This window comes from Artemia sp. Qi Xiang Cuo, chromosome 5 (assembly GCF_049724085.1).
Source record: "Artemia sp. Qi Xiang Cuo chromosome 5, ASM4972408v1, whole genome shotgun sequence".
Classification (NCBI taxonomy): domain Eukaryota; kingdom Metazoa; phylum Arthropoda; class Branchiopoda; order Anostraca; family Artemiidae; genus Artemia; species Artemia sp. Qi Xiang Cuo.
This window is the reverse complement of record NC_142798.1, coordinates 20,587,331-20,599,467: the sequence shown is the minus strand read 5'-3', so window position 1 is coordinate 20,599,467 and position 12,137 is coordinate 20,587,331. Positions and strand designations below refer to the sequence as shown.

The window sequence follows — 12,137 nt, the reverse complement described above, 5'->3', positions numbered from 1 at the left end:
TACTGGCATTTTTTCAAGCTTTGTCATTGTGTTTATGCAGAAACGGCGATCAGATACTTATTACTACTACTAACAACTCACTGCAGCACCAAGCCGACTGAGGCCAATACGGCTAGGTGCACTCCTTCTCCATCCCAATATATTTAAACCTTTTATCTTTAATTCCTGCCAAGAAGTTCCAATTTCCCTTAAATCCTTCCATACAACCTCCTCCGACTCAATACAGGGACGACCTGTTTTTTCTTTTTCCTAGATAGTTGGCAGAAGACAATGATTTTTGGCAATCTTTCATCCGCAGACCGTGTCCTAGCTATCTCAACTTTTCTCTTAGTAGCCTACAGCCCTAGAAAGGGGGATTGAGCCACGTTTTTCGTGCAGTTAGATGGGTACCCAAAACAGTGCGTAGACAATTCCTCTGGTAAACATCTTATAAATCCTCCTCGGTTTTCCGGAGCACCCAGGTTTCAGTGCCATGCTTCACCATTGTCATCACTTTAGCTTCGAATATTCTAATCCTGATTCATAGACTTGTGTTCCTATCCTTCCAAACTTTTTTCAGCTGTGAAAAGCACCCCAGGCTATTCTACGTTTAACATCTTCATTGCATCTGCCATCTTTAATAATAATACTACTTAGAGAAGTGAGATTATCCACATGACGGATCTTTTCGTACCCAACATCATCTCTCCACCATCGCTTATTCTCAGTTTAAGAAATTTAGTCTTCTTAGCGCTAATTTTCAAGCCTATTCTTCCGCCCTGAGCTCTTAAAACCTCCAAAAAATTATCATTTTGCTAAAATTTTCATATAGAACGCTCAAACCATCAGCATAATCTAAGTTTATGAGTTTTACTTTCCCATTTAATTCAAGGCTCTGCCAAGGCATTTGATGAGTTCTTTACGACAAAGTCCATCACAAATATTCACGTAAATTTGGATAGAACGCAGCACCCCTTAACCACTCATTATTCAATATGAGACCAGCTACTAACTTCATTTCCTACCACAGCAGCAATTCTCCAACTACAGCTACAACCACAGCAGCAATTCTCCTACCACAGCTACAACCACAGCAGCAATTCTCCTACCACAACTACAACCACAGCAGCAATTCTCCTACCACAGCTACAACCACAGCAGCAATTCTCCAACCACAGCTACAACCACAGCAGCACTTTTTCTACCACAGGAGCAATCCTCCTACCACAGCTACAACCACATCAGTAATTCTCCTACCACAGCTACAACCACAGCCGCAATTCTCCTACCACAGCAGCAATTCTCCTGCCACAGCTACAACCACAGCAGCAATTCTCCTACATAGCACGTATCACTTTGATGTATTCTTCTGGTATAAAATACAAGGATAGGACCTAAAGCTCTTGTATCGGCTGAATCAAACGCTTGGTCGTAATCGATAAAGCTAAAGACTAAAAGACCTGATGACTCAGGCACTTATCAATTATTAACCTAAGATCAAAAATTTGGTCACTGTATCGACTCCCCTTCCTAAAATCACACCGTTCTTCACTTAAACTTTTTCTATAGCATCTCTAAGTCTAAAATGTATCATCATACTAAGTGATTTTCTTCTTACAGAAATCAGGCAAATTAGACACTTATTACAACACTGATTTTGCCGGTTAAACTAATCACACTAATTTTGCCTCATTAATAAGGTGGGAAAATACCAAGAAACACCAAATGTTAGAAATTTTGCCGGTTAAACTAATCACACTAATTTTGCCTCATTAATAAGGTGGGAAAATACCAAGAAACACCAAATGTTAGATGGCGCTGTTAAACTTCCTAACAAGTTACCCTACTCTTTGATTGAAACTACATCAAGCGCAAATATAACATTTTCAGATTATAATTAATCTACTTTTAAGATTATAATGAAAATTTTGCGGACTTAAAAAATCTTGCGGACTTCTTAAGGAACTTAAAAAAAAGAAAAAAAAAGAAGATAAAGTCCATTAGACTGAACTAGGTAACCGATACATGTTAACAATTCAGTAAACAGTACATAGAACATGCTTAGAGTACACATCCCTCCCCTTCTGAAGGAGTTAAAAAAAGAATTACTAATTCCTTAAATGTCTTAGGATTTTAGATCATCATTTTAAAAGCCTTTACCAGTAGCCCACCGGAAAGTCAACTTTTTGTGTTTTAAAGCTCTTTTTCAAAGCTTCACCAGTATTAGCGTACCGGTGTTCTAAAGGGAATCTTTAGCTCTTTAATTTCACAAAATATGAACTTCTCTCGAGAAAATAATGGTTAATTTAAAATAACATACAATAGGTAGGATTTTTCTGTGACAATAATATATTCTATTAAATTATTTCTGTTATAGCCGTTTCTCTCCACTGTCCTAACAAAATTGTTAGCAAACGATTTCTAAAACAATTACGTTCCTGCTGACTAGCAACAAATCGCAAGCTAACATTGTCGGTGAATTCTTCTAACAAATCGATTCTTTGCTGGAGGATTTGAAGCTCAACAATCAAAAACCGATAATGCAGCAAGTCAGGGTGACTAGTTTTCTGATTGGTAAATCAGGAAAAATAAAATATGAAACAATCAAAAATCTATTGGCAGATAGCCAACTATGGGCCAACATACTTTTTTCCATGGTTTCTTCCTGCTATTTTTCTTTTCTTTTGGTTACCTCATAATTACTAGGCTATATAGTCCCAGGTTAACCCTCTACCCGTCCCACCGCCCCTGCGGCGACTCATGTTTCAAATATAGTAATTATTGCAGTCTCAATTTTATGCTAGCCCATCTTATGCCTAGCCTAATGACAACTATAAGCTACAAATCATAAAAAGTTGCTTATTCTTTTTCTATAGAATAACATTATTTGGCATTATTAACGAAAGGTATGTGAGAAATAAGTCCAAAAATAGTATAAAATTCATAAGAAAACATTATGAGCCTAATAACCAATTTTCACTTTAGGCTTCACGTTCAGCTTAAAAACATCTTTGAACATGTGAAGACTCTCGGGGCCGTTTAAAGTTAAGAAAGGAGTAAAGCAGGGAAGCGCCTTGTCACCTCAATATTTTGGTCTTTTATTAATGACACGGTTGAATTTTTAGAAAAAAAAGGGCTCCGACAGTGAGTTTAGGTTTAAAAAAAAAATTTGTTGTTTGCGGATAACACCGCTCTAGTGGCAAGATCAGCATATGATTTACAATGGTTACCAGATCTAACGGAAGATTATCTAAAGATGATATCAGGTAGTATTCAGAAATCAAGTGTGGTCATATTTAACAACAGAAATGATAAATGTGAAAGTAGATTTTGGTTTGAGGATAAAATAAAGTGTGATGGACTTTGCATATAAAGGAAAAGTTAAACCGGGAAGAGCAGCAATGTTTACAATTTTCTAGAATAATGGAATGGGAATAAAAATTTTCGTTGCACAAAAGGGTTTTTCTAACGAAAATAATGCCTATTCTACACTACGGAGTAGACATTTGGGGGCATTAGAAAGCGGTTCAGCTAGATTGTGTTCAATTAGGATACTTTAAGAGATTGTATAGGCTGCATAGAACGACTCATTCACAGTTTTTTAAATGGTGATCTAGGTCTATGATCACTAAAAAATTACAGACTAGTCTCAATGATCAAATTTTGATTGAGAGTTGTTCAGTTACTGAGTGATAGGTTGCTTAAGGCAGTTTACGAAGATTTACAATAGCAGGGGGAAAAAAGATCAGGGCCCCTGAAAATAAAAAACATCTTAGATATAACAAGGTTTTCTTTTGTTTGGAATGAAGGTAGAGGACCAATGGATTAAGATCGAATAGAGAGAATGAGATTAAGATCGCGCTAGAAAATCAAATGATCCAACAATGGAGTAAAGAGCTGAAGAATTCAGAAACGTCAACATTTTATAATTATGATAAGGTAGTTTATGGTTAACAGTTTTACCTTAAGCTGAATTTACCAGCTAGATATCTGACTTTGTGGATGCAGCTCAGGGTCAATTGCCTTCTAATTAGCGCAAGATTTAAAAGGTTCTCAAAAGAAAGAGGTTGCAAAGAAGACAGATATACTTGCCCGCTTTGCAAAGATGAGGAGCATGATTTGGTGCATTGCTTGAGCCAGTGCTAGAAACTCTTTGCAATAAGGGAAGGTATATTCAGAAAAACTGAGTTAATACTCCCAGATTTCTTAAATAGTACATCACCACATTTTGTGGTAGAACAGTGAGGTATCTGGAAATTATGTTTATCAAAATAAAATCTTAGTCTAATAAATAAATGTAGTGTTTCATTTAAGTGTTTTCTGATGATCGCTCATGGATATTTATACTAATTGTGCTTTTTTTGTGTATATGGCCGTATTTTTTGGCTTTAAAATACACTTTATCTTATCTATCTTATTTTAAGCTTAGAGCAATCAGGTAAATGGACATTTAAGTAATTTTTTCAAATCAGCTAAACAAGGTCACTTTTGAGAACACCCTTCCTCCTTCAAAGAACTTTTGAAAATTATTTTTTAAGGAAAATCTTTTCAAGAAAAAAAGCAAGAATGAAATTAATTTGTTTAAAAATTTCAGAGATGAAAAAAAAACTACTACTACTACTAACAACTCATCGCAGCACCAAGTCGCCTGAAACCAACACAGCTACACACGCTCCTCCACCAGCCCAATCTACTCAAAGTCTCCCTCTTTACACCCTCCCAGGAAATTCCCGTTTCCTTTAAATCTTTCTTTATGACATCCTCCCACCCCAACCGCGGACGACCTTCTTTCCGTTTAGCCCTAGACGGTTGGCCGAAAATGACAATCTTTGGCAATCTGTCATCCCTCATTCGCAGAACGTGCCCCAGCCATCACAACCTTTCTCTCATGATAGCCCTAGAAAGCAGGATTGAACCACACTTTTTGTACAACCTACTGTTTGAAATACGGTCAGTCAGCCAGGTACACAGAAGAACCCGCAGGTAATTTCTCTGGAAATCATCTATCACGTGATAACTTTTTCTGTCATTATAATGTTTTCATTATGATGAAAATATTTTATTTTTTTGGATACATCATGATGTCATTGGACTTAAATAGCATTATTTGACGTTTAATTTTCTTGTCTTTTACCCTATTCCTCTCTTACAGAAAATAAATTCTTTATATTTTCACCACATTCTTTTCCAAGAAATAATGCGGAGTTTACCAGTTGCTTACTCAGCTTAACTAGTGCTTTTCATAGTCCCAAAGAATGATTTATTATGCTAAACCCTAAGTTGAATCTGGGAAAATTGTAAAAATTCCTGTGAATAGCAGAAGCAGACAGCTCAAAGGCAATGTTCACGAGAAACTTTCTCGAGTGAGTCTAATTTCACTTTCGAAAAGTTATGAATGCCCTTAATTTGTTTAAATGGAGATATAAAAAATAGAGGAATAACACTTACGAAAACTCAAATTTCATATTTTACCAGAAATGCAACATACTTGTTAATAACAATATACTTACCAAATACTTGCTTATTGCATCGAAGAAACAGAGAGAAAAGAGAAATTGCAAAACATAAAGATTTAAGGTGAGAAAGCAAGAGAAAAGCAAAATGACTTACTTTTTGAACCCAGCAAATTTGAATAAAACGGCTCAGAAACTTTGTTTTTTTTTATCTATTAATAGCTCTTATTTTCTTACTTTCTATCTCATTATTAACAATTTAATACTAAAACAAATTACAGAAATAAGAAAGACTCCAAAGGTAGCTTTCGACGCCTAAAAAATTTCGGAATAAAAAGTACGCAAAATAAAATCCTTTTTTGACCTTATTTAAGAAATCAAAATACATAATTAGATTTGCTTCCATTCTCATTTTTGTCCACAAATTACAAACCATTGAAGTTATATGAGCTCGAACTATTTGCTGACCTTAGCTCTAAATGAGGGGTTGATAATGAATAAACTAACCAAAACTTGTTCTAGTTAGGCTGAAATTACACTGAAAGGTTGAATTAACTATCCAAACTTTTTTTCTCAATTGTATATGGAGCATTTATTTTTAATTATTTTTACGTTTTTGTTTATATTTAACATATTTTTTCACTTTTACAAATTTGATTTCAATTTTGGTTCTTCCTAGTTGGCAGTTGTATAATAGATATTACAGTTGTATAATAAATAATTATATAATAAGGCAGTTTTATAATAAATATTACAGTTGTACAAATGTGCAAGTCAGTACTACCATCAAGGTAGGGGAACTGATGTTAGTTTCCTTGGGGGAGGGGGGTCAACAAATAAATAAAATTTGATCAGGCCACAATTTTTGCTTGGTTTCTAAGAAGGAAGGATATAACTAAGATAGGAAAGAGAGAGGCTTGGACAATGTTTCAAAATAATATTTAGCAAGATGAGGTGATCATAAATAATGTTAAAGCGGAACAAACTTTCCATCTTGAGTCTCATCGTTTTTATTAATAAAGAAAAGTAAAATAAAGCAAAGAAGAAATAAAGACATAAAAGAAATAACTATTTATGGATGATCATAAAGAATATATAAGGAATAGCAGAAAAAACTTTTTTGTCATTATTTAAATTAAACCAATTGAGGATCCTTTCTATTCCACAGTGTATAAACATTTCCAAAAATCTTCTGACCGTCCCTTAAGGGCTGTTTACATATATATATATATATATATATATATATATATATATATATATATATATATATATATATATATATATATATATATATATATATATATATATATATATATATATATATATATATATATATATATATATATATATATATATATATATATATATATATATATATAGGGCATTAGGGCTAAAGGGTTGTTTATATAAAAGAGGTTTAAACGAAGTTACGCTCTTCATATTTACGCAAAAATCTCACCGCAGTTTTCATCTCAAATACAGCTTTCAAAAATGTCTGACCATGCAACTCCTGTAAACAAGTCTTGGCCGTAATTTCTTTCTGTTCTGGGCTTAATTGTGTAGATGAGACTTCCGTAATAAGGGGCTTCGTGGTTGATTCTTTTTCCTTCATTTCTATTCTAGTGACTTGAGGAATTTCCCGGACTAAAGGATTTTCATTTCGATACAAAATTTTATGTGGCTGAATTTTACCCCAAGATCGTCGATTGCTCAATTGGATCCAAGCTGTAAATACAAAGGGTTGATTATTATTATCAATAGCCCTAATTCAAAGGCAGATTTCTATCATTTACCATGGAGGATGGTTGACAATTTAGAGAAGATATCTTGATACTGCGGTCCAATAATACTGGATGAAGCTAAACCCCCTGTATTAATAAAAATCCAATTTAGCACCCGAAGAATAAAAAAAAAAAAAAAAAAAAAAAAAAAAAAAAAATTAATTAACAGCCAGTACAACCATAGGAATCAAAGGGTGCCTTATCCTTTTTCTGCAAAGATATCAAGATGGATGGAGCACCTCAAATAGCAAGTGACTTTATTACACTGAGCTTAGCCTCATTATTCAAGTAAAAAAAAAAAATGATACAAATAAAAAGCACAACTTAGCATCTGTGTTGGGGTTCCACCCCTGTTTCTTTTCGTTTCAGATAAATGACCTGTTTTCGTTTTCTTAATTACATTTGCTTATAGTATAATTTCAAAAGACAGATTAAATTCTCGTTGTTAAGTTAGAGGTGTCGCAATAAGTAAGCTTTGAACTAAGTTTTATTTTTGTACTTCCTGGTTTGGGAGTCATTGAAAGATAAATCTAAGAGGTAGAATTGGGTTTGAATGGGGATGTAGCTGATTGGCTGGGCCAAGCGGAGGTCCACCCCTATGAATAGTTGAGTGAAAAATATTATTTTGTTTTAGTCTGTGTTTTGACCCCATTCGGGGATATATAAATTTTTGTGGTACTATTGTGACCTTTTGGAAGAATACAAGTAAGATATTTTCTACAAACTGTGTACTAGTTTTCGTAACCAAGGCAGGGTAGGAATAGAGCTACGAGGTACCGTCATTATTATATTGACAGGGAGGTTTGTTACCTCCAAGGAGAGAGTTAAGAGATTTTCTAGCCGTAACCCAAGGCGGGTACATTCGGCTTTAGAAAGTGGCCATTTGACCACTCGATCGCGTTATCACACCCTGGGACAGGGTATACTGTGAATCGGGTAGTACCAAACCCGATATTTGCAGAACCGGTGTGGTAGACACGGGCATAGAATTATAATTTGGGGCCCGGGCTTTCCCCTCCAATAAGTGGTGACACCCGTATATTACCACGCCAGTGGCGTTGTGGCTTACCGGTATTACTGCCAGCGGCTAAACGCCACGAACAATCTGGTTTAAAAATACTAGATGCAGCTACACCACCTGCATCAATATAGATCTGATTTCGCACCCGTAGTAAAAAAAAATATTTTAACAGTTAATACAACCACATGGGTCACAGGGGGAGGAGGCTGCCCTCTCCCATAGAAGATCAGATACCTCACCGTTGTAACGCCTAAAGGTCGTATCTGACATTTTTCATTCTTCGGAAGCAATTGCCAAAAACGGTTTTGCTGTTCAAAGGGAGGACTAGCAGGAGATTCAATGTTCAATCACACCTTGATCTCCCTAATCTCCCCCCCCCCCCCCGCATACCTCCTTTCATAAAGGTTTTCCACTATTGCCTCAAAAGCAGGACTGCGGAGTCGGTTATAGGTTATAACCGACTCCGACCCAAGACATTTTGAATATACCGACTCCAACTCCGAGCCCGACTCAATCTAGCAAAAACTTACTAAAACTCAGACTCCGTGACTCTGACTCAATAGCCCTGTTTTAAAGCTTCATTTAACTAAATTTAACAAGAAAGTCGACTCGACTCCAATTCCAACTCTAGAAATTCTCAATATACTTACTCCAACTCTGACTTCATTCAGCAATAATTTACTAAGACCCCGACTCCACGACTCCGATTCCAGGGCCCTACTCAAAAGTAGAAATATATCAGATACGACTTTAAGGTGTAAAAGGGACTAAATATGTACATAAAATGGCAGAATTTCATAAAACTTGGACGGATTTTGGAAATTCTTTCGGTGATAATGTCAATTTTTTAACTCCCCCTCCCCTATCCAAAAAAACGTTCCAGACTTATTCTTTCCTGGATATCTCCGGAAGGCACCTGTGGATGCCAATAGCCCAACACTGATGACCATACTGTTCTGGCAGTTCGCATTCACAGCAAGTGGTGTTTTAGATCTCCTTTAGCTATTGATTTGTCAGACTATGTCCAGATATAATCGATAACAGAAGTAATCTGTTAATATTCACGTCTCTACTAGCACTATTCCAGACCAACACTACAAATTATCAGACAGCTGTAAAAGCTATAATGGGTGATTCGATGGTAAGTATCAATGACGCTAAATTAAATTGTGCTTATATAGCTGCTTCTATTTATTTCTTGTTTTGTTTATAATAAATAGAATATTCTCTTATTTGAGGAGCAATATTATTTTATTTTCTTTGCAATCATTCATCACGACCTGGACTGCACTCGGCTATTTTATACGCGAAGTTTACCTTTTCATACAGTGGCGTAATTTCGTCAAAATCCTGAGGAGAGGGGAAGGGAGCAAAGTTGGAGCCAATTTTCCCAAATCAAGTGAAAATGACAGTAAAAACTAAAAAATGAGCTATTTGATACCATGAAAGTACTATAAATATACTTTATGGTACTATAAAGGTAGACATATGCTAAACAAAACTGATCCGTTTCTATTGATACTTAAATTATGCAGGCTTATCTTAGTTTTGACAAGATTTTGAAGAAACTAAATTTCAGCTGGGGGGGGGGGGAGTGGCGGATCCGGAGGGCAAGCGGCGCCCCCCTAACGTAGTCTAAAGTAGTGTAATTCACTTAATTAACGCAATTTGCATAAATTAAACTTGCTCCTAACGCAAGTTTATCGGATCAACCTATTTTACGCCCCCCCCTAAAAAGTCTTGGATCCACCCTTGCTGGGGAGGGGGGAGGGGCAAACCAAGATCTGGAAGGGGCAGTTTCCCCCCTGCCCAAAAAGCAAACCACGCCCCTGCTCCCATATTAAAGCTAAAAGACTTCAGGAATCCGACTCTCCAAAATATACACACTATTTTTATATCCATAAATCAGCGCCACCTACACTTGGATTATATATTTCACATTGACTCGAAAACTTTTTTAATGCTCAGTGAGAATTTGGCTAGTCCTGTGATGATGCACTGGGTTTGATCTTAGATAGGTAATACAGGATCCAGAGATCGAATCTGGCTCTAGCAACACACTGCAGGGCCGACGCAGGAACCTTAGTAGTCAAGAAGCGTCGTCAATCCGATTACTAACTTACTTAAAAATTTAGCCAATTCCAGTTTATTGATACATTCGGTAGAAAAATAGACTATTTTAAAGATTGAAGGTCACATGCCTAACTTAAGAATTTTACAATTAAGCTGGATAACAAAAGCCGGCAAAAATCCTATCTTGGTAAAAATGATGCCCCCCAGAGCAGGTGGCTTGCCCTTTAAAGCTTGTCTAGGATGACAGAGTATTAACAACTGATTGTACGATTTTTTAAAATAGGCTGGGTAGTTCTAGAGCCCTATTGGCTAGACAAGATAGATGAAAAACGAAAATTCATAGAAAAGAAAAAGAAAAATCAAACGAGGAAATTTCCCTTGTATGTTTTTTTTCTTCTCTACGATTTTTGCTTTTTTTTTCCATGGGCTGTGGTGTAGAGGCAACGTGAATTTTCTAGCGCATATACTTTCCAACAGACTTATCAATGAACACGGTGAATTTCTATCTTAATTTTGTAAGTTATATTCGAGGAGCTCACGGTCTATGCGCACATAGAAACTTGTCCGAAAACCAGTCCACAAGAATTCTTTCTTGCTTTAGAAAAAATATATAAAAAAAGGCAAAGAATATCATTTGTTCAGATGAAGCATCTCTTTTCCCTGGATAAGACACACTTTTGACAGTGTATTACTTATTCATTAGAAGGAGCCCTTCAAACGCACTAAGTGTTGGACTGACTGGACATATTATGACAACGAATCAAATTTCCCACATGGGAACCGCACAAAATGTAACGATTATAAGCAGTTTCTTCTTTAAAAATCACTGTTTATATAAATCAGAACTGGAGCCTCGACAATGGAAACTGGAAATACCAAATTAAACAATAGATTGTGTTTTATCGTCTTCTTCCTCTTAAATATACAACTCTCTCGATGCCAATCTCGTTAAAAGATCTGAATTCTCTTTTAAATAGGTCTTTTTAGGGTGGATTGACTCTCTAAAGATGATAAAGATTTTTTTCAAATAAGACAATCAAAATTGGTCAAAATAGAAAACTATTCAATTGCAATATATTAAATTCTACCGTGTTCTTGAGTCCTCTGTGAAGGAAGAATTGTGTCATTGAAGTATCGAGGTAAACGGACGGTACTGAAACAACTCTTTCCCCAACCAAAGCTTATAGGACTGATTCTCAACATCCTAGATATGCAACCTTTCAACCCTTCAATGGACATAAAACGTGCCAGGGCAAGTGGAACAAAAAATCAACTGGTCAACTTTTCAAAAAATAGGACGACTCTTATAACCACAAAAATGGGCGATTCCATCAGAGAACATGTAACTAGGTTTGAATCTTTCAAATCTTTTATCTTTGAAAGATCTTTCACATTTTGAAGTTTTTCAAAGATTTTTTTTTCCTTTATCTATCTTTTTTAATTTTTGAAAGATTTTCAAGACTTCAAATGATTTATCGAATCTGGAATCTCTCAATAGTAGGATGGTATTAAAATGACACAAAAAGGGGCAAAACTATTAACCCCCCAGACATGTCAAATGTATGGATTCAGTGCTACTTTTTTTCTCTTTAGTGGGCTTTGACGAATTTGATTGTCTATCATACAGACGAATTTCAAAAATCGAAAAGAAATATTTACGAAAGTAGAGTAGTAATCGAATCCTGCTAATCGAGCTTCTATATTATTTCCTAATTCTATGACCGTCTCAGATCGGGCATATGGCATGTCATTCAGAATTATAGTAATCAGGCATTGGTGCAGATATTTCTTCGGGGGGGGGGGAAGGAGGAGGATTAATTAGAACTGCAC

At 35.7% G+C, this 12,137-nt stretch overlaps 1 protein-coding gene across 4 annotated transcripts in view; it reads right to left on the bottom strand.

Annotated features, from left to right (window-relative positions):
- LOC148951936 (PIH1 domain-containing protein 1-like) overlaps positions 1 to 12,137 on the bottom strand; it is a 71,541-nt gene that overhangs the window by 3,592 nt on the left and 55,812 nt on the right. For all 4 annotated transcript variants that reach the window (XM_089089420.1, XM_089089418.1, XM_089089419.1 and 1 more), the window contains exon 6: positions 6,892 to 7,157. In XM_089089420.1, the coding sequence (XP_088945546.1) occupies positions 6,892 to 7,157 (266 nt within the window). The remainder of the gene's footprint in view (positions 1 to 6,891; positions 7,158 to 12,137) is intronic.